General features: G+C 40.2%; 1 protein-coding gene across 1 annotated transcript in view; it reads right to left on the reverse strand.

Annotated features, from left to right (window-relative positions):
* Positions 1–272: 272 nt before the first annotated feature.
* The window catches only part of WIF1 (WNT inhibitory factor 1), a 37,739-nt gene continuing 11,616 nt past the window's right edge, over positions 273–26,395 (reverse strand). The window contains exons 3-10 of the mRNA XM_036401632.2: positions 20,063–20,171; positions 14,163–14,303; positions 10,987–11,082; positions 9,313–9,408; positions 7,871–7,966; positions 4,028–4,123; positions 3,340–3,435; positions 273–1,109 (exon numbers count right to left, since the gene is read on the reverse strand). Of these exons, the coding sequence (XP_036257525.1) occupies positions 988–1,109; positions 3,340–3,435; positions 4,028–4,123; positions 7,871–7,966; positions 9,313–9,408; positions 10,987–11,082; positions 14,163–14,303; positions 20,063–20,171 (852 nt within the window). The 3' untranslated portion in view covers positions 273–987. The remainder of the gene's footprint in view (positions 1,110–3,339; positions 3,436–4,027; positions 4,124–7,870; positions 7,967–9,312; positions 9,409–10,986; positions 11,083–14,162; positions 14,304–20,062; positions 20,172–26,395) is intronic.

Here is a 26,395-nt window from a genome sequence, read left to right on the forward strand (position 1 = left end):
GCACACCAACATGGCTGGCTGGTGGTGCTGGTGACAGGGGGACGTGGTACAAGGAGGACAAGTACAGGGAGTGAAACACACAGCCTTCCATGTTTTCCCCTCCTTGGCCAAGGCACAAGAAGTTGTTCTTCTGAAGTATTTTGAAGAGCTGTGGGGCTAAAAGAAGACAGAGGGAGACCACCCCAACAGTGCCACTGTTTTATGAGGGTGTCCTAGAAAAGCCATCATCCCAACCCGGCACTGATGAGACCGCAGGAGGCCACACAGAGGAATACTCAAAAAACTAAAGCAGCGTCTTTATTTTATACATAACAATCAGTATAAAAAGTTTATTACATAAGAGCTGTTCTGTTTACAATATATTATATTGCTTCAAGCTGATGCAGAAACTTCTTACATTATAGCTCTACTTTGTTTACAATATATTATGCTGGTTAAATGGTACCACTGCAGTTTCTTTTTAATACACAAAACTGTAAAGCCAAAAATAACATTGAATTGAGTTATTCAGTTTTTAAATTAGGCAACTTTTTTATTTATGTATTTGTTTTTCTTATGGAAAAGTCTAAATACACAATTTGTAAAAATTTGCAAAATGCACCTTTCTTTTGTCTTAGGCAAATTGCATCTGTACTCATTGAAATAATTCAGGGTTAGCATCTACAGGATTTTCTCCTTGAATATTGTTATTTAATTTTTGGATAATATTTGCTATATAACCAGTAAAAGGGAAGTTTAGCTGTAACTGAAGTGTAGCACAAAACACCATCCAAAGCACTGAGAGAAGAAGCCTATATAATCATGCTACAGAATTATTTATAAAACTTAAAAGGAATAGTAAGTGTCAGCTCAGTGGTTTATAATGAAGCTAATAAAATTCCAGCCAGTAATCTTAACTGTAATGAACAGCATTTTAACATTCAATCCATGAGAAGTTAATGAAGGCTGTGAACTTTGTGTAACATGAACCATTTCAGATGTTGGAGCTCACCAGATATAATTGGATTCGGGTGGGACATGCTTCTCCTCGGCCCTTTTTGGCGAAGGCGTGTGCTGCCTGTGCTTGCTGCCTGCTGGCCTCAGGGCGCTCAGACCGCTGGCTCCGTACCCTGGAAAATTATCCAGTTCAAGAAAAAAGAATCCACAGAAGTGGGCTCGTGATCCATAGCTAATATTTCAAGTGGAAACTGTCTTACCCATTTGAACAAAGGATTTTGCTTTGCCTTACAAAAGTGCTCACATGTCTGTTACCCCTCAGGATGAACGGAGTCCTGTTGGACAGACGGATGCTTGGCTTGGCCAGGGAGCCCAGGGAGCCCAGGGAGCCCGGCACAGCCAGGCTGTCACTCAGCCTGGGGTTTACATCTGTAACCCCCATGCCAGATGGGTTACAGTCATGATGATCTGCCAGCTCTAGAGTGGGGTGTAAGCAACCCCCTGGGGAGAATTTGCACCAGCTACCTGAGCTGGGCTTTGGTTTATAGCTGAGTGCAAAGAAAAAGAACATCAGTGACCATAAACACCTGGGGGGAAAAAAAAGCCATCTGAAACAGGCTTAGTAGAGCTGCTTTGTTGTGGAAAATGAAAGTGAACAATAAAAATGGAATTCAAAGTATTATGTTGTAATTCTTTATAGGTTCATTAACTCATCTCATTACTTAAAGCTCATGGAAATTACTTTGAAAAACTGAGTCCTCTGTTCAATTTTTTAGCCACTTCTTTTTTTAAGAAAACAGCTTTACCAAAGAGCCATTCATTTGATGGAATATGAAGCAAATCTCTCAAGTTAACTATAAGTCTCCTCTCAAGACCCGGTGATGTTTGGTTTCAGTTGAAAAGAGGGAACTGCAGTGCATGCACATTAATGGACACTTAAAATGGGGGTGAATTTTGCCAAATGTCCCTTTCACAGGTTCTTTGCTGAATACAGAGAGTTTTGCAGTACTAAACACAGCAGGACTGTATCCAAACTCCAAGTAATGAAGGAAAACCTTGGAGTTTACAATAATGTGAGACTATTGACTTCTTATCACAAGGCAGGTGTGAGCTTTGGTTTTGTTGTACAGGTAATTACCTCTTTGGTGATGGTCACCTAAAGTATGTATTTGTTTTCATTTGCTATCTGAGTTCTTCATAGGAAGAGTATGACAGGAAGAAAAAGTTCATACCAAGTTACAAACTGTAGTTCGTAGTGGTTCATTTCTTTATATCTTTTTTCTAACCATAACTTGTATTAATGGTATTTCTCCTTCAGAGAGTAGTATGAATACTTAAACACAAATTCACTAGGTAAGAACAGAAAAGCAGACTCCCAATTTTCACAGCAAACCTAATTTTCACAGCAAAATCCATCTTAGTTGGATAATACAGTTTTCAATGAAAATACTGTATTTATTCTATACATTTGGATGTGACAAAAATCATATGCATCAACAGGTTTTATTAAAAGTGAACATTCAGTTGATGCTGCAACGTAAGGTTCACATTCCTTATGGCTGATTGGTTTTGTAGCTGCAAATTTTTTATTATTGACACATAAAACACAACACGTGAATTGGTAGCCAACAGTGATATACATTAGTATCTTTTGGGAGTATATAAAGATCACATATTGAAGATCTGCTGTTACAGTATTGTTGCACATGAAACATAAAATTAAATCTGAAGTTCTTACTGGATATATCCTGTTGTATTTCAAATAATTATACAGTACCATTTTAAGCCCAGTGAAATGATCAGTTACAATAGAGGGTAAATGGACCAAAAAGCACAACAGAAATTTATTTCAAGAACTTTAACTTTGCTTTGCGGCAATGTATTTTGTATGCTGTGGAACATGGGGAAGAGCAGAATTAAAATGTGAAGTTGCTAAGAACAGATCTTGCATAATTCTTCAAGATTTCTCCAAAATTTCCAAAGGACATTACATTTTTTCTAAGTTTCAAGCAGTGTTAAAACCCGACAGAGTTTTATTTTTAAAAATACCTACCCAGGATTTCAAAGCTAGCTGATATTACTGAGGAGTATTGAAAAAATTAGATCCTTTCCATGCTATGGTGGGAAGACATGCAAGTCCTCCTCTGATTGATACCAGATTCTGGAATTTCTAATACAAAAATGGTCATGATAAAACACTTTCAAATTATTATGAATTTTTTTTTAAGTAGGTAAAATTATGGAGTATTGAAAGCCTTTGTTTTATTGCTTGGATTAAAGGTTAGAGAAAAAGGAGTGTGGTATCATTAATGATGCTGGAAAGGCTCTTGAGGCAGTCATTTCTGTATAGCACTGGGTGTGTAACACCTCAGATACAACTCTCAGGGTTTGTTTCTCACTTACTTTTATTGCAGTGTCTCCCGTGCCAGCCTTCCTTGCACTGGCATTTGTTGGGCTCCACACAGGTGCCGTACAGGCCACAGCTGGGTTCGCAGACAGCTGCAGAAAGTGAACACACACACTTGTTCTCATGACATTTCTTCCAGAGACAGTCACGCATTTGCTCTCCCTGCTGTTTCACATGATGAGCTGGTCCTGGCACAGGCTGTGGCTCTCAAAGTAAATCTATGCCTTTGCACTGAGTACAGTCAGAGCCCTGAAACCGTCCACACCCATCTCTTTACCTGCAAGGTCTGGCTCAGCCCCTGGCAAGATAATCACATTGTACAGCAGAGCTGAGCATCCATCGAAACCAGCCAGAGAAGGAGAGTAGTCCCCAGCACTCCACTCAGGAGTGTTCTCATTGTATTTTAACATGGCAAAGCATTGACATTTTATTAAGCATTTCTCTAGTACTAAACTGCTATTGCTGAGCTGACACACTGCTGTTTTATAGAACTCAAGAGTACAGAAGAGACTGTGAGGACACTTCTGTAAAAAAATCCTTCTGGTTTATGATGTACATCCAGAAAGTAAAATAACTTGAATTACTTTGACAACAAACAATTAGCACTGACATTATGTAAAAAAAGATACTGCACAGTGAGCTCGATGTTCCCACAGGGACTGAGGGAGTGGCTTTGGTACTCACGCTTTGAACACAGGTCTCCCTGGTAGCCTTTGGAGCACTTGCATTTGTTCTTACCAGTACATTTGCCTCCATTTCGACAGGGTTGATGGCATTTACCTAGAAATTGAAAGCACGGAAACAATGGTCTTAGTCCCCTGTGCCTACTGGAGACAAGTGTCAGACAAGCTTGCCTGTACCTGAAAACTCAACAAATGTTAGAGTGTGCACTATGGATCCATCAAGAAAGACTCTGCTGCAAGTCTGTGTTTCCAACTTATAAGTGTTCTTCTCCTTTGAGAATATGACAATAATTTGGCATGGCCAAAGCCTGTGTGACCTTGGTCAGTACTGGCTCCTGCTCTCCTCACCCTTTACAGGGGAGGCAGCCCTGCCCAGACCATGCAGTTCCAAAGAGTGGGATCCAAACCCGAGGGACCCCAGCAGAAAAAAATCTAGTGCCATCTGAGAACAGTAGGATACTCAGGAAATGACAGGTATGGCTGCTACTTGCAGACAGTAAATAGATTGGTTGGGCCCTTCAGCTTGTAGCACAGTCTGGAAACACTGGTGCTGTGGATGGTGCAGTGAGGGATGTTCCACATGGCAGCTCAGAAACGAAGAGCACATTAAAAATACATGGCCTTCTTTCCTGTGTGCAAAGAACAGAGCAACTTTGCTAACAGTAATCGGAACTGGCAGACATTTTTCCAGGCTCTTGGTCTGGAAATTACTTTCCTTCACAAACAGCCTTTGCCAAAGGCATAGGCTGGGTCGGGTGTTGTTGCTGTAGGAAGTCTTGTTTGGCCCTGATTGCCTGGGACTGAGGAGGCCCCCCTGGTGGAGAACCACACTCAATTTCTTTCTTTCATGCTGGGCATGACACACCAGGGACCTTCCTCAAACTTAACGTCCAATGTCCCACCATCAGACAGCCTTGTTAGAATTTGTCTGCATTTATGAACTGATTAAATCTTCTGTCTAAGGGAAGAACAGTGACCATGAGCTCAGTCACTCCCAGGATGAGGGAGGTTCACTGTCACTTTCTGGGCACTCTTGAGCCACCAGGAACTGCATCCTCACTTTTCTGCCACCTTGGTGCCCATATGTACCAATGCAGATTTTCTCATTGTGGTCCAAAACCATTTTTTATCTTTTCTAATGCCACTAGACTTCCTTCTTCATTCAGAAAAGAGAAAACAAAGGCACCCTTCCTAGATTTAACACTAATATTTACCTGTATCTGTGAGCAAATAAAAACTGGAACCTGGGGCAGCAAACTAATTCTTTTCCTTTTCCCTTTTACTTCCCCTAATTTTCTTTTTTTTTTTTTTTGTTTTAAGAAAGGTATTAACTGAGATCTGCAAATCATAATTTAAGCATCAACACTAGCTTGCTGTGCTGAAAACCTCATTTCATGATCACAGACTGTCCTCTTGGGAGCTCAACATCACAGGCAGCACCTGCTTAGCCCTCAACCCCTGCAGACCTTTGTGATATATATGTGTATTGTCAATATAAAGGAAACACTTATTCCTATTCTACATAATTATTTTAATAAACCTGAAAGAAGTTTCATAAGCAGCTGATGGAACAAACTGTGCTGAGGAGAGTTTCTATAAAAGCACAATTCCTCTGCAGGAGCCTTTGGGGAGGGAAACTTTAGGCATTCTAATTTACAAACATTTGCATCCCAAGTAATTAACAATTAGAAAGAGCAATGCTAAAGAAATCAATGAACTTTCCTAGTTCTTTAAGCAAATCTGAAGGATATGGGTCAAGAGATGTGACACCAACTTCCACCAAGTTGCAACAGGCAAGCATTTGGCTCAGCGCAGCTCAATTAACTTTGGACTAAGATTGTCACAGAATAAAGGAAAGAGTAGTAACTCTCTCTGTTATAGACTAAGAAATGGAAAAAACAACAAAACCAGCTGGTGACAAGTAGGAGAGGAATCCAAACCAAAATAAAACTCTGGATTCAAAGTGAAACACTAATTAGGAAAAAACCTGGAAGACTTTGAATGCTTGTTAGTTTTGTAGACTGAGTTCAGTACACTTCCCAGGAGTCTTACAGAGGGATTCAATTATTACACAAGCACTGAAAACCTATACCCAATTCTAAAAAAACCCCAACAAAACAACAAAACCTTGCAATTTTCAGAAGATGGCTTTCTGCCTGTTGAAAGGTTTTTCCCCCTCATTATTTTAAGAATCCCATGATTAAATGTAGCTGGCCCTGGATCTAAGAAAATGGACTGAGTTGTGTTTCTGCTCTGGTGTTTCTAAGCCTTGTCTAGATTTCTTGCAATCTTCCACTGCTGTGCTGGTGCAGTGCCCAGGGGTGATGACAGCTGTCAATCACAGTCCAACAATTGCAGTCCTGGCTTTACAAGAGCCAGAGTAAGTGCATTGCTTTCCTTGCTCTCATTGGCATTGTCCCAGTTTATCACGATCTGAATTTGCTCTTTTTTCTTTTGTACAGAAGCTAGTTTACTGCCTGTATTTTAATTAATTTAATTTGAGTTTCACAGGTAAACCTTTCCAGGAAATCAAAACAGTTGCACTTATCCTAAGCAGCAATAGACAAATACAAGCTTCAGTTCCTCAGACAGATCAATTAAATGGACTGCCCTTAATTATACGTGCTGCAATAAGAGTTCTAAGAATTCTCCTTAAAAAAAACCACCAGCAAACATAAAATACATGCTTCTCTCTGAATCAAACTTTAATTTTCATCCAAAAAATGTCAACAATGTTGACATTTTGGGGACTGAAGAAAGAAATGGGGTTCTGCCAAATAGTCAAATTTGAACTTTATGTAAGGAAAGGTAAATCCAGTGAAAACCCACACTGTTGTTCTTGTGGTATATGATCTGAATTTATATCAGTGGGCAATCTTAATTTACTTAAAAACAATAAAGCTTTGTTGCTCCTTTTTCTCTGAATTTTTAATGCTGTAAAAAGGAGTTGCAAAATGCCTTGTAATGCATAGAGACATGGTGCAACATTTACATACACCTACTGTTAATCTACACATAAAGACTGAGCAAAATGTAGGTCTTACTGTACCTGTGTACTTTCTTTGCATAGTAATTCACTTGTTGTTGTGTATTGGCTGATAGCAAGTTAAGAGTTTATTTCCATCTGTTTCCAAAGTGATAAAAATTTCCTAATTGTGAGGAGAGCTTGTTTCTACTGATGTATATTAAAAAATCAGCATTTACATATCCTAGGTGAAATACTGCTCTCCATGCTCCTGTGAAGATGATGGGGAAGAATGGTGGGATTATTTACAGCAGGGAAAGCTTTCCTGCACAGTGTCCTGTTAGAAGTTGCAAGTCCAGGAAGAATGAGGTCTGGTTGTACATCCTCAAGTTACCTTGCGAATGTAACTTTACATTTTACATGAAAGCTCTCAGCTCTTACAGTTTAGTTCTCCTTTTGCCCCAAATCTTTTCATTCCCAAATTATAGTAGCCCTTTCAGAGGTGACAGCTCAAACTTAATCTGCTGTGCCCAGGTGTGATTTGCCATAATGCTTTAAAATAGATGCACCCCACAGGTTTGGCACGGCAGCACATGTCTGCCACAGGGCATTGCTTGCATACTTATGGCTTGAGGATTGTTACCAAGCCTGGTTACTAGTGAAAACAGAACAGGGCAGGGGATGAGATGGTCCAGCAATGAATCAAACTTCTGAGTAGGAAACTCATTTGGAGGCATGTGGCATCTGACTCAGAGGGTCCCAAACTGCTGTGTGGGACCCTTGCTCTGCGCCCAGCTTAGGCAGCTCACATGTTACCATTCAGGCATTGACAGTAGAAGAAGCTGTAAATGAAAGCAAGCACACAGGGATGCTACTCACTAATTTCACATTGGTCTCCCTCATAGCCTGAAGGACAAATGCATTTTCCCAGATAGAAACATGTCCCTCCATTGAAACAGGTTGTTGTACAGTTTGCTGAAACAAATAAAAAGAATTAACTAATTAATTAATATGAACTAGAACTAACTTGGACTTAATGTTCTCTGCTGTTCATCATAAATAAACATTGAGTAGGTTGTAAAAGCAGGATTAACCTCTTTTCATCTGGTTTACAAAGTAAGACTGAAATGCAGTTATTCCTACATAATGCTTTACATGGACACACACACAAGGCAATATAGAATGAGACAAGTGAACAATACAGCAGTGAGCTCTCTGAGGACAGTCTGTGCTACATCTTTATCAACCCTCACACATTAAGCTCATTGAAGGATTAAGGCACTATTGCTATTGAAACTGCCAGCGTCTGATAAAAGGAGCACAGCCTAGGACTGGAAGCTACTTCTACAAGAGGATACTTCACTACAGTTCTTAAGTAATCCTTTGACTGAAAAGAAACCTCTGTAAGTTTTTCTGTGTGGTGACATAGATGCAAATGCTCTGACTTTCAGCTGCCAAATAACTTACATTGTGTTAGATGTGACTTTTCACCAAACTGCTGGGATTCACGTTAATCCTTCAAGACATCAGGAGCATTTAATTAAAGCACACATTTGAAGCATTTTCTAAATGTGGTGAAAGTCTGTTCAAAGACTAGATAGAAGTTGTGAGGGCTTTGACACCAACAGTTTGTGTAAAGAAATAGGAAGGTTCCCACTATTTCGCTGAAAAGGCCTCTAGGACCTTTTGCATTCAGTCTTACCTCATATAGACCTGCAATGATAGACCTGCAATGACAAATGGAGTATGACATTTTGCCATGAGCAGATCAGTTACATTTCTGCAGGAAAGTACTTGGTTCTTTCTACATGGTAGCTTAGTCTGCTCCAAATTACTGTTCTGAACAACTGATTGCTGGTTTTTACCCTTCATGAATCCCAATGCAGCAACAAAAAATGAATAGCTTGCGTATTTTTTACATGTGTCCAGATGAAGCACATTAAAGTACTAAATAATTAGTAAAATTAATTTTATTACAGGAAACTAGAACTCAAATAGAGATTTTTTTTCTTGTAATTTTTTTTCTCACCCCAGAAATAGAAGTGATTTTTGTGGTAAGATCTGTTTTCAGTGGATCAACTGAAATTAGTATCCCAACTACCCTTCACAGAGCTGGGGTGTATGGATACTTGCAATTTCCTACATTCTTCCAGCAGCTGCCAGCCTGTGCTACAGCATCTATTTTAAGAACCACAATATTTTTAAAACTTATTTACTTATTGCTTGCCTGACATTCCAAAATGCCCTCCTCGAGGGAACCTGGCACAGGTGAGTAAAGAGCGGCTGCTGCGCGCAGAGCCGGGGCTCCGGTGGGCGTTTACCTTTGTCGCAGTTGATGCCGTAGAAGCCCGGGGGGCAGATGCAGAGGCCGGGTGTGATGCAGAGCCCGCCGTTCATGCAGCGAGGAACACACAGTGCTGAGGAGTGGGGAGAGCAGAAAAAGCATTGCTGGTGGCAATGTCCAAATGTCAATACCTTCCTGGTATTTAAATACATGCTCATTGACTCCTTAAGCTACTTTTCCTTCTGCTTATTGTTCTAAGTCAAAACAAAGTGCCTCTGGTAAGGGGTTAAATCTATTATATCTTTGGTTTGTATCTGACAATTTCTGTATAGTGCTACTAAAAATTGTAGGCTAATTGAAGTTCATTGACTCCATATGTAAGCAGAAATTGCCTCTTGTATAGTTTAATACCAGACAGGGAAGAGCAAAGTACCCACATAGACCTACACACTCTAGATATTTAAAATCCCCCCAGACAAGTGCTCTCTACAACTGTATTCTGGTTCCACAGCTGTGCAGGCAGGACTATCTCAGAGGGGTCAGTAACTCAGTGGGGTTTCCAGGCAGGCTTTACAATGAACCTTCCCTACTCCTGCAGACCTGAGTATAAGCGTGGCTACCTAATTTTGGCTAGGTAAGACTGCTGCACAGCCAAACTGTCCTGCATGCTCCCAGTGAATCTCCTCTGGAGCCCCTGTGCTCTTCCAAGACCTCTCTGCCTTGTGGCCACCCCAAAAGGCTCTTCAGGGAGGCATGTTAGGGGGCAATGCTTCACTTTGTGGTTGCCCACAATTGGTACATGCAGTGAGGTTGGGTCCATGCTGGTGAGTTAAACAGCACTCAGGCACGGGGCCAAATGGCCTTGTGCAATCATATTGTGAAACTGTTGGTGGCTTGGCTTTGTTCCAGCTGACCAGCAAATCCTCCTGGCCTTGGTCCTGGGATGAGTAGTGACCACAGGCTCCTCCTAGGAGTGAGTTTGTAATGGGTTTGTTGGAAGGTAAGAGTTTATTAAACATATGAATGTAAGCTGTGCCTGTTGCTCTCCAGGCCAGAGAACAGTCCTCGATCCTTTGTATTTAATATTTTTGATGTAGCCAGAGTATCTGGGAGTGAATGATTGTATTGGCGTTGGATGCTCATGGGGATGGGCGTCTCCAGTCGCCCTGGGGAGGGACTGCCACTGGGAAAAGGAAGGGAGGGATAGGAAGATCTAGTTTCCTTGCCAAGTCACACCAATTTCTTGGTTCATCACTCCTGGAAATGTTGGTTTGGGCTATTATCCACTCATGGAAGAGAAAGAGAACCTTCCCTTCATCTTCCCCTTTTTGTTTTCAGCCTGCTTACAAATCTGACCTTATCTGCAAATAAACAAATGCAGAGCAACTAAAGTGCTGTTCTTTGTTTCACAGCTAGTCCTCATCAGCAGAAGAATCCAGCTTCGTGTCAGATGGATTCCCTGTGATTAGGGATCACTTAACTATTGCATCAGTTTTTGTTAAAAGTAATTTGTGAAACAGAAATTATTTTTCATACGAAGCAATTAGTATTTCCACTAGACCATGGATGATAATAACAATTCTCTTACGTATTTGAACTCAAAATATATGAAATCTTCAGAATAGGCCATTCTTAATTTCAGGAGAGTCTACAGTGCAGTTTTTCTGAGATTGTGGCAAAGAAGACAGTTGAGATTTTTTTATTAAATTACCTTTCTCACAATGAGGCCCATAAAATCCATCAGGGCATTCACAGACATGTCTTTCGTTGCAAACCCCTCCATTTCTGCATCCTCCTGGACATTCCGCTTCATAAAATATAACAACAATCTTAATTAAAATGTTATGTACTTCAGCTGCCAGCCAGATCTCAGTAAGATTGATATATTTGACACAAGAGTTAAAATATTTGCTAGCAGACAAACACTGAAGAAATGGAAATTCAGCTAAGGTTTCTTCAACATAAATTGGTTTCTCTTTCAGTAGTCTACAAATAGATGTTCCATCACATGGTCACATGGGTGTTGCACTTGTTGGTGGACTCTGCATTTTCATCTCTCTATTGCTCTATAAGTGCATGAGCAATGTGGATGCTCTGCTCAATCCAGTACTTTATTTTCTGTGTGGAAGTGAGCAGGCAGCTTAGTGCAGAACTTGCGTGGCTGGTTAGACCTACCCTTAGTGTGCAGGACCAGTTTCGATTTCTGCAGCCTGAAGTAGACATCACTGCAACTTGCATTGCATTAATTACCACTGAGGTGACAATGATGAAATCTGTGTTCACATGAAAGAGTGAGCATCAAGGCTAAATGGAAGAAGGCCAGAAAGGAAGATGAAAGCAGTCCTGCACAATAGTTCTGCATCATCATCAGCTCTCATTCATATCTCAATTATTGATCAAATACGTAAAAGCATTTGGCAACACCAGCAGGATGATACAAGGATGACAGATACTTCTGGGTGCCACCACTATCCTCAAAACACCAGAGTCCATCAAACAAGAAGGCAAACTAAATCAAAACCCTGTGGAACACCATCAAAAAGGCCTGCTGGGTAGAAAAACAATTATACAAAAATGCCTTCCCAGATCCCTCATGGAGAATTAGGCAGGAGAGACTGCCTATTCCCTTCAGAAAAACTCAGCATCAGTAGGGAGCAGTAGTAGGCACAACCTCCTCATCTTGATGCTCTGCTGTGTGACAGAAGGTTCAAAACCTCTGAGGTAAAATGATATGCCTTAAAAGTAAAGCTGTTTGCAGCCATAGTAATTGTAGTAAAGGATTTTTGGTCCTACTGTGTTCTAACACTGTATTCTAGGACTTTTTCTGTAAATGCTTCTCTCTTTGTATTCAAATGCAGAACTGTTATTCATTACCAAAAAATGCATGCTTAAATGCATACCATTTCAAGCAGAAAAATAGGAAAACATATACTTTTTCTTTGTGACCACCTGTTAGCCACAAGAAATACTCTCTTATCCACAAAATTGTTCCCTTGCTCCCATCACTTCCTCGGCTGGGACCTTTTTGTATGGCCAAGAATAACCAGAAACAGTGGCTAGGGCCCTGACAGGAGCTCTTCACCATGTATGATATCTTTCAGAGGAAGGAAACTCACACCTACTCTAACACCAACCACTCTAGACATTCTTATCTTTCTCAGCATCTGTCCTAAAACACTGCTGTTTCCACCTTACTAGACACAGGGCAGGAATTGAACATATTCCAGTATGGGCTGGAAGAGATGATGTGAGAAAGCTCCTCCTTGGCATGTCTCTAAAGTTTGGGAAATCTTCCTTCTGTCTCTCAGCTGGCTCCATGAACAAAGAACTGGGACAATAATCAACCCCAGGTTTCCTGAGAGGTCATATGATGCAATACTGCTAAATTGTTAGATATTACAACTTGTATAAAAATGATAACAACAAATAATAACACAGAAATTATAACTTGGATGACTGCTATGACTAAACTGAGTTTGGAGCCCTTCCTCTTTAAGCCAGTGTTTTCCAAAATATAACTGTAACTCTGCTCTCCCTATTAGAATACCCCAATTCTATTTCCAAAATTTAAGTTCAGTATTTTTGAGCTGAACTGAAAATAAAAAGAGAGGAAAAGTTTTATGTTGTATTTACACCAGACACACAACTTCATACATGAGATATGATTGGTTTTGTGTATTTAAAGCCTCAATTTTTCTTTCTGTTTCTCTGCCCACTTCTTCTCCCCCTCCTCCACTTTCCCTGGGCTAATTGACAGCAGGAAGGCTTCAAAGGGGACAAGCAGCTTTGCTATTTGGGCATAGTGAGGTTTCAAAGAATAAACAGCTCTGGCTCCCACTGCTCACTCTTTGAAGCCACACTACAGCCAATTATCTCAGAGAAAATAGTGCAGAGAAGAAAATGTGGGACCGTGAACGAAGATTTAATAGGGGAAAGAAAAAATCTTGTTCTTTGTACATCAGCCCTGTCATGAGTTAATTTGATACAATTGCACATGATATGGGATAATTATCTTGTCTTGGACACTGATTTTTCAATTTCCATAGCCTCAGCTTAAAGTGATAATTATAGTCGTTTGTGGTGTATCAAATTAATTCAGAAAGTCTTATTACATAGTGATTATGGTTCATAGATCAGTTGATTGAACAAGTGCTCTCCTTTCCAAGCAAAAACTGCAAAAACTTCATGGCTTTTCTCCCACCAGCATGTCCTCTGTGTGCTTACTGCTTGATAACTGGAAGTACTGAACAGCAGCTTCCACCATTTTACCTGTATCAAAAGCCAAGAGGTTGCACCTGAGCTACAGAGAAGGTAAAGCCAAGTTTTGCAGAAATTTTCTGATTTAAGATTTTTTTGTATTCAGTTTGGATGTGCAAGTTTGAGATTTAGGGAACTAATGACACCAAGCAGGAACTGAGGCACTGACAGCATTAATTGTCCCCAGTGTCCCCACTGTAGTTCCCAGGAGGCCAGTTCCCCAGATGATGTGCCATTTCTGGAAAAGTTAACCTCAGCCTTTCACAGAGCTAGCTCTCCTCCAAGCACCTTGAAGTGCTTGCTAGTAGGAGCTTTTCATATGATACATCTCTATCAATGTCTTTAATTAACATCCTACTGCTGTTAATGTGATGAGCAGTGAACAGCAGGAGGGAGAAATGTCTCCAACCCAGTGTGCTCGGGGAGTTCTGTAAGAAAAGGCTCAGTAAACACGTAGTAAATGATCAACAAAGGGCACACAGAGACAGAAAGCCTGGAATTCACCATGATTGCTTCATTGATTGTGTGACTGCTTTACTTCCATCCTCTCTAGCTCTTATCCTAAATGAAACATAAGACAGTTAGGTGACCTGATCTAACAGCATTCCAGCATGTTTTCTTCAGTGTTACCTTGCTGACACGTTTTAAAGAAGATGGCGTTCTGAGGGGTCTGGAGAATAATATTGCCTTCTGAATTCATTATGATCACGTTCACTTCAAATGCAGCGACCCCATCTTGTTTTCCAAGGCAAGGGAATCCAACCTGAACAACTACAAGGATAATAATACCAATAACACTTATATTTACATGCACATATACACATACATACAAAAGCATACATTGCAATACTAAAAAAAAAACCAAGTTATAGATGTATCTAAGCTTTGGAGGAATGCCATTGATGAAACAATATAACACTGATCCCTTTATTCAGAGGCTCTAGGATTAGAAGTAAAGCAGGTCAGGAGAAGAGCTTATGTTCATTTGCTGAAATAACCCCAAGAGTCTATAGCACAGATAGTGATCTTAACACAACCATACTTTTCTTGCAGATGAGGAAATTAATCATGTGGAGGTATCTAAGGATATATCAAAGCATGCTGGAAGCCTACTTTAAATTTTCTGAGTTGAACTGCTCACTTCTGAGTCTAAATTTTCTGTGCTGTCACATGACTTCTGTAAAAACATATATTTAGGGGAAAAGTTACTTTAGGTAAGTTTTTCTCATTTGGATATTGCAAATATTACCTAAATGAGATACTGAGCTAACCAAAACTTACTCCATAAAGTGCTGACAAATGGTACACTTGATAAGTATGACCATGGGTGCAGTTTTTAAAAAGAAGACATAGACACCCCACTCTGACAGAGCTAGTTGAGAATAGTGACATTTGGACATTACTTTTCCAGGAAAAGTATTCAAACACTTTTGAAATACAAAGAGTTTAAGCAACTAATTAAGGCCAGTAAATCTGGAGTATTTTAATGCTGAAGTAAGCCCAGTACCTCAGAACTATGGAATTCTCTGTTGTGATTGTCACAAGAGATCTTAAATAATCATGAGATGAAATGATTTTATCTCTCTTCTTCAAAATTGGCTCTTCTTAGCTGCCTGATAAGTCAAATCCAACTAATAGAAATTGTTTATTCTTTCTTCTAAAGCTGGCCTGAGATTTCCTAATAAAATACAGAGCTAAAAGCCCTACATTTGGGTTGTTTTAGATTGCTTGCTATAAAAATTTTGCAAGCCATAATTTGGTCATTTTTGTTATTTGGTGCCTTGGTAAAATACAGAATAATTTATTGCTAAAACCTATTCTGCCTCTGGTAAGTCCTACAAATAGAAAGGTGCCTTGCAGTTCTCATTCTGAAGTAATTACATAGTCGAAGGGCTTTTGCACCAACCTTTACAAGGACCAAAACCATGTAACCAGGTGGCAAGAAGGAAACACAGTTTATTATTTAAAAAATACATTTTAAATTCTGTAATCTTCTTAAACTGTAGTAACCTTCTCATAGCATCAATGCTTGGATTAGGATGTGTTTTATTTGAACAAATTGCAATGGGGAGGAAGATGTGGCAGACTGTTAATGACAGCACTATAGCTGTATCTAGATTTCATTGAATTGGTAGCAACCCCTGAACTCCCCTGAGATCTGGCTGTGGTTTAAATGCCTTGGGAAAAACCCAGCAATGCATCACTAGAGTCCAAGGCCACAGATCATAAACCTTTTATTCCAGCACTGCCCACTCTGGAATTTTTGGACTTAATCATGTGTCTGAACAGGCACACAGATATGCAGTAAAGGACCCTCCTGTGAGCAAAAACCACCTGGATCCTGGCTGAACTCTGTGGTGGTTCAGAGTTGAAATAAAGCCTCTAAGCTCTTCCTGAATCTTTGCATTTTTATGCCTGTTTGATGCTAAGCAGCCACCAACAGCACCACAGTCAAACCAAAGCACAGAGGGAAGTCCCTTGCATCAGAAAACATGGCCACGAGCCCCTGTGGCCCACCACGGTGCTGAGCAGGGCCACAGTAGGGCAAACCTCAGCTGTGGTCCCTGCTTCCCTAATTCAGGATGCAGTCTACATTTGTCCATCACTGGCTAGTAACAAGGAGAGGGAATCACAGATATGGACCTCTTTCTATTAACCATCCTCCCAAAACCAGGCCAGAAAACAGCCTCTCCTGCACATAGATATTTCTGTATCCTCTGGAGCACTTGTATCCAGGGCTGCAGAGCATATGGCTCTAATAGAACAAGGAAAGTTTAACAAATTTGAAAACTAACCTAAGGAAACCTAGTGACTTAAACCTAATTTAATTTTAGGTAGTAATTAGCATGCTCTCCTAGGATGCAGAGAATGCAGGTTTAATACCTTTTGTCTGGGAGGTCATGCCTTTTCCCTCTGCTTAGGAAACTGAAATTCTCTAAATTCTTCAGTAGAAGCAGCTGAGAGTAACTCCTGGATATCTGCAAGCCCTTCAAGTTTGCAAGCAATTACCTTACCCACTAAGCAAGTGTGCCAAGGCCAACAACAAAAGCCACCTTTAGTCTCCACTGCGATTGCTTAAGCGACATCTCTGAATGACCAATCTCAACCAAAGCAGGCATGAAAGGTCTGGAGAGGAGTGGGAGCCCATACACAGTCCTGCAGCCCACTGCCACTCTACCAGCACGGCAGGCAAGAGCAGAGATGGTGTTGCACTCAGTGGAGACACTGATTTCTGCTGCTGAGCTTGGAGAGATTTTCAGCCTGTTTGGATGCTCAGCACCTATATTTTAACGTCTCAACACCAGCAGTGGGCAGGGAGAGAAGGTCTCCTGAGCCTGGCTGGTGGGCTGTGGGGCTGGAGGAAATGCACAAAGCAGTGCTGTGCCAGCAGCCTGCTCACACCAGCCTGCACCAGAACTGCCCTGCCTGGGTCACACAGGGACAGCAGGGGCCAGCTCGGGTCACTCAGGGGCACAGATCTAGCTCAGTCACAGGCCACTACATTGCTTCTGGGCACACACCTATAGCTGTGTTTACCTCTCTGAGTGTGGTGCTCAAGATGTTAATCACTGCCACAAAATGACTCACTTTGTTTTCAATTCACCACCCTCAGATTGAAACACTGGACCTACATAGGCTTTTCCCTGCAGTCAGAAATGAGCAGCCAGCTGCTTCTCACTGGGCAGGTATCCACACTCCTCCCAAATATCTTTTGCACAAGCTGAGCAGTCTTAGCTCTTTAAGCTCCCTGAAAAGCATCTCCAGTCTTCTTAACATCTTACATGTGTTTAGGTGTAGCAATATCATATTGTGAGCACTGAATCAGCTACAAATTCTGGGACTTGGCAATAGGTTTTCAATAAGTCTAAGGAACCTAGGTGATTTAAATCTCATTTAAATCCAAGGAGAATTTAGTACCTCACCTCAGGATGTATGAAATTAGAGAAAGCTAAGAGAAGGACAAGTCTGCATCCAATGAGAAGCAATTGAGTAGGCTGTGACTCTTCAAAGTCTGGCAAAGAGAAGAAAAATCAGGGGATACATAATAGATGTATACAAAATCATGGATAGGATGAACAGGATAGATTGCCTATTGTCTCTACCAGTGCAAGGACCAGTGCCCATCAGATAAAGCTGTTGCAGTCAGACTTGAAACAACAGGAGGGGGATCTTCATGCAATGGATGGCAGTGAACTCCTTGCCAAGGTGATTGGAGGCAACAGAAGATGATATGGACTCAAGGACAGCATGGAAAAGTACTAAAAAGAGAGATCTATAACTCATAGGGGCTTACAAAGTAGACAGATCACTTAAGACACAGGAAATCATGCTGAAAGTAGTAAAAGCTGAGAGGGTAAATGGAACTATCACATGTGCTTGTCCTCCTTTTGCTCTTCCACAGGTCTTCTTATGGCCACCATTGGCCATAAGACAAATACAGGCTATAGAGACCCTACACCAATAAAGCCTTTCATATGCCTTATTTGGAGACAAATATCCTCAAAGTTTCAAGAGTCAACTGATTTTTATAAAACCACTGGGTTCAATTACCTCTGAATAAGGTATCTGTTAATCCTCTTTCTTGTTTCCCACGCTCATGTTTACTATAGTTGTTCTTCCCCTTTTATTTCTCCTTAACTCTCTGTAAGGGCAATTAATTTTCTTTGGAGTAAAACACTTTTTCAAAAAAATACCATGATTGCTGATTTGTCACTAAATACAAGCTTGTGGTTGAATTTCTTATGGCATCTGTACATATAGAAAAATTCTTTGATTACGCAGTAGATCCAGGCAAACCAGACTAGATTTGCCAACTCTGTTTTGCCAACATTTAAATTATATCAATAACTACAAAGTAGCAAACAATCACTACCTTGATAGCATGTATTTACTTAGGACTACTTAGTTAATTTTGGCCAGCTAACAGGGAGTGTAAAAAACCCACCATTGCAGTAGTGTCTCACCATTAAAAGTGCACATGCTTCAAATATTGTATGGGTACTGAGCACTAGAACACCAAACAGGACTGAAATACTGCTTATCTATACACCCAGTATGCACATGATCCATGCAAGGGAACACCATGGACATGCCCCTATTAGTCCTGAACTGAGGTACCAGTGCTGCCAACAGGACAAGTCTTTTGTATCTTTAATAAGATCTCCCATCAAGATGGTTAACAGACCTTCTGCTGCAGCTGTGAGCTCTCATCTCTGCCCTCCCTGCATTTTTAGATTAAGTTTTCCTAAACACAGTCAGAAAGGAGTCATTTTGGTCTATCCTTTCTAGATAGTTAAAAATAAAGGGAGAAACTGGGTTATATTAGAAAATGCTGAGTGCAGCAGAGTGCTTTTCACGAATCTCACCTGCATTATATGGAGATGTAAGTAATGCTTAACAAGAACTTGGCCTCTATGACTTTTAGGTTGCTTTTAAGTATCTTTATTTGACATTCATTGGGCTTGGAACCAATTCAATTGCAGCAGTTGTGGCACAAATATCATACCATCTTTCACCCAAATCTATTTTCAATACCACTCCTTCAATCCACACTGAATGGAGAGACCAATCATTCATGCTAAATTCCAGGTGTCATAGCAAAAAGCTGCATTGAAACATTACTTCAATGCCAATCTACCACAAGCTGAAAATGGAGAATATTATACACAGACTTTCAGAATTTATCGACTGAAAAAGAGAGAAGGAATAAAGACTCATCAGAGATGAAAACGTGTATATTTGCAGTCCAATCTTCCTGTTTTATTATTCATTTCTTTCCCACATTTATCCCATAGGTTGGCTAAGGCAATTTAGGAAACAGTAATCACTTAGACACTGCTGTCATCAAGATACAAATTTCTGCCTTCCTACCAGAGGCTACCATGTATGAACCCTGAAACAGATCACATACACTCTTATTCATCCCCTTCAGAGCTAACTGGATTCAATAACCTTTCATGGAAAGCTTTTTCACTCAAATCAGCTCACTACACACCATGGTATTTCTGGAGCATTTGCATTGGCTTGGGCTCGGCCTCTGCTGTGGAGTTGTAAATTCCAGTGAAGGATTAAGAAGGCACAACTAAGGGATAAATAATAAATGATAATATCCTAAACTAGAACTTGTGTCTTTGAGCTGAATGCCTGATGACCCTAAATGAAAGCAGAACATCCACAAACTGCAAATTCTGAGAAACAGAATAATTTGATAACTTTTCCAATAGTGATCAAAGAATTTGTTTTCCAAAAGTTGTGCAACTAAGTAATAGCATTTGTGAATTTTATGCAACAATTTTGTACAAGTTTCTGCTGATTTACCCACACATAAAAGCTTCATGTGTCTTGACTCAGACAAAATATGCTGCTGTACTTAGGCAAGGCAATTACAAACTGTTCAGTGCCAAGCACTGTGGCAAGCATTGCTTTAGGCAATAAACTTCAGAACAACAATTCATAATGAAATATTTAGACTTTACTGGCTGTAGAATATATTTTACAGAAACAAAATTTATAATATCAACAGTACAAACCTGATGCTTTATGAGGAACTGTTCCAAGCAGGGGGATATTTATAGTTGGATCAGCCATTATGCCTTTATCCAAAGAGTGCAAAGACAGGAATTCATAGTAGTACTCAGCCTACAACAAAATAAATGAAAAATCTATATTTATTTTAATCGTATTCACAGAAGCAAACTATTGAGCGCATAAACTATAGCAGAACTACTACACTTTTCATGATGCCATTTACTGGATTAGTTTCTATAATTTCCCTAAGTGCTTCTTCATCTAAACAAAATTTTCAGACAATTTCCTCTTATTTCATAGATTGTGAGTGACCATACACAGTAATCAGCATGCAGCATATCAGCAAGGAAAATGTCATGCATATAGTGGAGAAATATATAGTTAGACAGAGAAGATGCTTTTTACAACCTACACCATTCATCTGGCAGACAACAAAAATATCTGAACACTAAACTCATTTTTAAAGCTGTTTTTTGGGCAGAATCCTCCTGGAACTGACTGGTGAGCCTCGATGACCTTCCTGTACTATGAGTGCAGTTTAAAGGGCATGGGCACATACAAGTGTGGCATGAGATTATCCAGGCTTGCTCTTGGCTGGTCTGCACAGCTCATTGCCTTGGGCAAACAGTGCCAGGCAGTGAGCAGCCACACTGCTGGGGCACCACAACAGGACACATATCTTGTTTACAGCTCTGACACTGCCTTGTTCAACCTCACTCCGTTACCTTGTTCCAAGGGTGGAGCTGAGAGCTCTCCTACCAATCTGGCTTCATGTCACTCATTAACTGCAACATCAATGACCTGTTTTGGCAATCCCTAGAACATGTTGGCATAATTTAAAAACTACTTTCCACTACCTTAATCCTACCCCCAGTAAGCACCTGCATTGTGGCACAGATTGCAGGCTCTGGTACTTTTGTCCATGGGAGCCTGGCCTCTCAGTTGGGTCATCTGTTCAAGCTTTCTTCACATTTGATGCAAAGTGCCATCATGTGTCTGCAATGTGGCTCTACACACCACACACAGCTGAGATGTATGCACCTTAGCCAGTCACTAGAGGCTTCCACTACTGTCAGTAGCACAACTGCTGGTGTGCAGAGCAAGTGGAAATGAAACTTCTATGTTAAATTTTGGCATCTCATTTACCATGAAGCATACAAGGGATTACAGGTAATTCTATCTGCTGGTCTCAGGTAAGTGCTTGAGACCTTAGCATGGGCACTGGCAAAAATGTGTTTCCATCTGCTCACTGACAGTAGATGGTATTGTTCTGTCTACTTTTTAGATAAAAGAGTGCAGCAAAGAGAAATTAAAGCCAAAACTTGGGCTGGTAAATGATAGCTTGCTTATGTCTGTAAGACGTTTGTCCATATCCTTAGCCAGAACAAGGTCCTTTTTCTCCTGTAATATCCTAGTTCCCTAGTACAAGAAGGACTGATGACACCAGAAAAGCACTTATGACCTGGATAGAATGGTTGTTATGAAATTCCTGATCAGCCCTAGCATTACATCCACTTGCTCTGTAGGGACAGTAAGGACACCCCACAACAGAGAGGAGATGGCATGAGGGGCTGCACTCTACATGGACAATCTTCAGAGGGTGTTGTGTAGGCACAGAGGCCTTGCAAAACAATAGGGCAGGAAACTATGAAAGGTTTTAAGTAGGGGTTAAACACATGGAGTAAATGTGTGAGGGAGACAGGACATGGAGAGAAACAGTAAAACCAGAGATGAAAAATGAAGTCTGGGGTAATGTTCAAAATGCTGCTTTTAATTAAAAACATTTTTTTTCCAATACAATATACCATGCCAAAATATGAAAAAAGGCCATAAAGTCAGATTGTGAACATTTTTGTTTTCAAATAAAACTTTGGTTCAGAAAAATAATTGTATGTCTCCACACATCTATAGAATAGTGCAGTGAGTGAGTCAAGGCTCCACTGTCTGTTTCTCATTGGTTAGCTTTGATGTTTGGTCGTATCTAAACCAGGTCATAATGAGTTATGACCTGGGATATTAAAACATTATGTTCTTACTATTCTAGTAAACAACAACTGGTAACTAGTCCAAATAGCTCCACTCCCGTATTTCCATTCCAGACACACTGTTGTGGAAGGTCAGCTTGTGAGCCAGATTCCCAATTTGTAGGAAAAGGACTGGAATCTCATTTTCTAGAGCCAATTTTCTAGCGCCTGAGGACAAAGACAAAAAGAAAGTTCCCCATGGACCCATTGCTGCATGAGCCACAATACTCACAGCTGCTGAAGGAAGTAATTCCTCTAAGCAGGGCAGAGGCGTAGCAGCGGTTGGTGCCTGAGGCAGGAACATGCTCTGATGGCACGTTCAAAAGATGGGAAGAGACATTGCACAAGCAACAGGCTGCTCAGAAGAAAAACCACACATTGCACTGTGGAGAGATAACTGCTCTCACCATTTCTCTGCAAAAGTTTGTACATCTGCTGAGTTGACAGGAACTGAACTTCTTGAAATGATAATATCTAAGAGCTGAAACACCTTAGGTAGATCCAGCTAGCTTAACTTCAAAGTCATGTGCTGTAGAGTATGTTTGCAAATCATGTGTGCTGGATAGACCTGGTTAAATTTTGACATTAAAGTTTTACACAAAAATCCCAGTCTACAGAGGTTGCACAGTGAAGCAGAGTAGTTTCACTCCTCAAATCTGTGAACATAAAACATGATTTGACTGCCATAAATCCTACATATTTGGAGAAAATCTGTCTTGACACTAACCCTACATTGAGTCTCCTATATTGTCCCACTGTAATTGGAGTTGATTGCCAACTCCAATTGGCAATTAACTTGCATTAATCATCATGGCTGAAAAGCAAACAATACGCTCTCAGCAAATATTTACCATGTTCCAAACTACCATGAAATTTAGTGATGATGGTTAACTGAAGATACAGGTTTGTGCAATTAAAATATGGTCTAGTGACTACTGTAATTTATGCTGCAAGTAGTCATTGTGAGTGACCTGGTAGTGAGAACAAGATTTGCTTGGATATTGTTGACAGTAAAGGGAAAAAATTATCATCTGTAATTCTCTTTTCCATCATACAGGCACTCTCATGGGGTTTTTTGGGTTTTTTTTTGGTTGTTCTTTTTTTTAAAGCCGGCCTACCAACTCCCTGGTATGTGAAGATCTAAATTTGGTAGTGAAGGTATATCTTAGATGAACAGTATTGTCAAGGGTGGTGAAGAAAATGGGGTTTGCATTAAATTGCTGCTCACTGACAATTACACACTTTGCATGGACAAAGGACTTTTGGCTTGACTTCAGGAAGCACCCAAGGAGAAGTATGCTTTACTTCTGTGGAAAATCTTTCTTTGAGATCCTCAGAAACTGAGGCAAGGACCCCTGCAGACCTTGTGCGGACATTCTGGGGAGCTGCTGCTTTCAGGCAGCAGGTAGCCCCAAGCAGCTGCCCTTTAACAGTTCCCCATATGGGTAAAGCAGAGAGAGGAAATTTCACTTTAGGTAAATAATTCCTTGGTCGGGATTAACTTTTATGGAGTCTGAATGGCTGTTTTCTATAAATCAGAGGAATTTAAAAGGTTATAAAAATAATGAAGCCCTCTAACAAGTATTGCAGAAAACATCTGTCGGCAGTTTGGTTTTAAATGATATACAGTTAAAATTCCTACAGATCTCCTTTCCTTGGTTCAAGATCTACTGCACCGAAGCTCTTCTATCATTCATATGACATGTTGTTTCTGCCTGATTTTTCTTTCATGTTTTATCAAAGAACTCACAATAGTAAGCTTTACATTTTCTTCATTTTACACGATAGACATAGAATTGTAGTACCTAAAGCAAAGCAGAGTAGCTTGAACTGTTGTATGTTATGGTTCAATAACCTAATGAAATCTACACCCTTTCTAATTAAGAAGCAAATGTATGTTAGCTTTGAAAGTAGATGTAAGAAATTAACTATATTTTCTTCTCATTATTTTAAAGAGATCAATGCTGAATATTCTGTTATCAATTAAATGACAAATATATCTTAATGCCAATTTTCTATATTTAAAGGAAGAAACACATCAAAGAAGTTCCTTTTTATTCCAGATCCACAAATATTTCTGGCTATGCACACACTGGAAGATTCTACCCTGCATTATCCATAGCAGATGCTCACAGCTGCATATGCCATAAATAAAGTCACGAAGTGACACAATGTATGTGCTTGTCAGGTGTTTACAGCATGGACCATTGCTTCTCCAAGATATTCACTGCATTAGGTCAGAGAAGTTGGTCTGTGCCCCAAGATGAAGCATGAAGCAAAGTGAGATAAATTCCAACAAAGATTATCTGTACCGTGCATAACAGGCTATTGAAGGAGTCTGGCCAGAGTAGGAAGTTGTACATATATGTGAGCATTATGTTACTGCACTGCAGTCTAGACACTTCTGTCATGAACAACATAATGGGGCTCCCTTAGACAAGCAGATAATAATGTGTCTGCCTACAGACTGCCCATTTTTGTGCTAGGGACAGAACCCATGAATTGGTCCTGTCACAGAGTGGGTAAACCATTTTTCACACCTCAGTGTAACACTCAGAAACTTGCTGTCAGGCTCAAGAGGTAGACTTAAAATGGGAGGCATGCTCAACAACATGAAGCAATACTGAAACCTGCTCTGAGAAAATCAGTTTACATAGAAGACAGGGTAATCTGACTGTCTTCCAGTATCAGCTGCTAAGGGTATGGGAACAGACTGAAGCAGCAGGGTTAAAAAAACAGAGATGCACACAAAAGGAGGAATAGAGATATTTGCTGTTTCAAATAAATTAAAAAAAGGAAACTAACTAGAACTCAGAGAAATGGGAAACCTCAAAGAAAAATACATTATGTGACATTAGTAATTAGACAATGCTGTGGTGAAATGCTCACAAATCTGTAGAGCCTCTTCTATGCCTGCTTTCTTCTCATTAAGGAAATCATGGCAGATTGAAGAAAATCCATGCACAAGAGGGAAGGAAGACTTTTTAACAATAGAGTGCATCCCTGCATGAAACTTTCAACAATAACTACTTGTGGTTTTAATGGTTTTAGAAGAATGGTATAAAACTCTGATTTTGCCAATGGAAGATGACTAACTGGTGCTTAATGTCTCGTGTGGCATTTAGCTGTGGATGGCAGATCAGGTCCTCCAACAGAATGATTTATGAAATTGGTAAAGTGAAATTTATCATTTGTTTTTAAAAGAAACCTCAGATTTTGAAAGGTGACATTACAGCGTTCCAAAAACGCTTTGCACTGGGGAGATGGTCTGAAATCTTTGCAGAATACATCACTTTTCCTCCAAATACTGAGAAAATAATTTCTATAAAGATAAGTAATAAGAAAAAATCGCTGCCAAGAAGCTTGGTGAGGTCACAACATAATAGATTTAGATTATATTTGGCATTGTTTCTGGCAGTTGTCTGCTCTTTGGGAGACATGGGAAACAGGGCTCCTACTCAGTAATTTTGAGCAAATATTTTCTCTCACCAGAACCTGAGCTCTGGAGGCACTCTAGCATTTGAAGCAGTAATTTGAAAGCAGTAATTTGAAAAAATTGAAAAAGTAATTTGAAATCTCTGACTGGAAGCTGAAGGGCTTGCTAGAAAGATGGGTTTGAGAGGAACAGAGTTGAAAAAGAAAAATCCAAGTATACCAGCCGAGCATTAACTCTGAAAATCATCATCATGCCTAAAAAAGCAGGCTCCTGAGACAGAGGGACAAATAAAAGCCTAGTACACATTCCTGTCCATCATTAGCCTGCTAATGACAATACAGTTTTGGTTTAGATCAGAGGCAACCCTTGATGCAGCAGGAACCTGCAGTGGGGACAGTGGGGCTGTTCCACCAGGCTGGAGCCTTGGTGGAGCCTTTGCATTTGTGCAAAGAGATGCACAGCAACCTCCAGGTTAAGCACAAGCACGTGGAGACAAAGGCATGCAGCATGCATGGTTTTCTTAAAACAGTCACAACAAATTTACAGCTCTTCAGTGATGAAAGTCTCGGAGTTTCTCATTCCTCTCTCTTGCTTTATTTGGAAACAAAGAAAGCAAAATAGCCCAGCTTCCCATATTTAGACCTTTTTTGTTTAACACATTTTCTGTAATGCATTTTAGCACAGCTTCACCAGATTAGTTTTGAAAAAAATTGTGCTGAAAGAAGACAAAATCACCAAGGTTTTGACAAATATGCAGTTAATTATGTCTTGAAAATTTCTAGCAAGGAATGCTATTTCTCTGCATGAACCAGGCCTGGTGCACAAGCTTCCTTTAAATTGTTTTCTCTCATGTCTTACAGATGAAAATTCGATAA

The sequence above is a fragment of the Molothrus ater genome, chromosome 5 (genome assembly GCF_012460135.2).
Source record: "Molothrus ater isolate BHLD 08-10-18 breed brown headed cowbird chromosome 5, BPBGC_Mater_1.1, whole genome shotgun sequence".
Lineage (NCBI taxonomy): Eukaryota > Metazoa > Chordata > Aves > Passeriformes > Icteridae > Molothrus > Molothrus ater.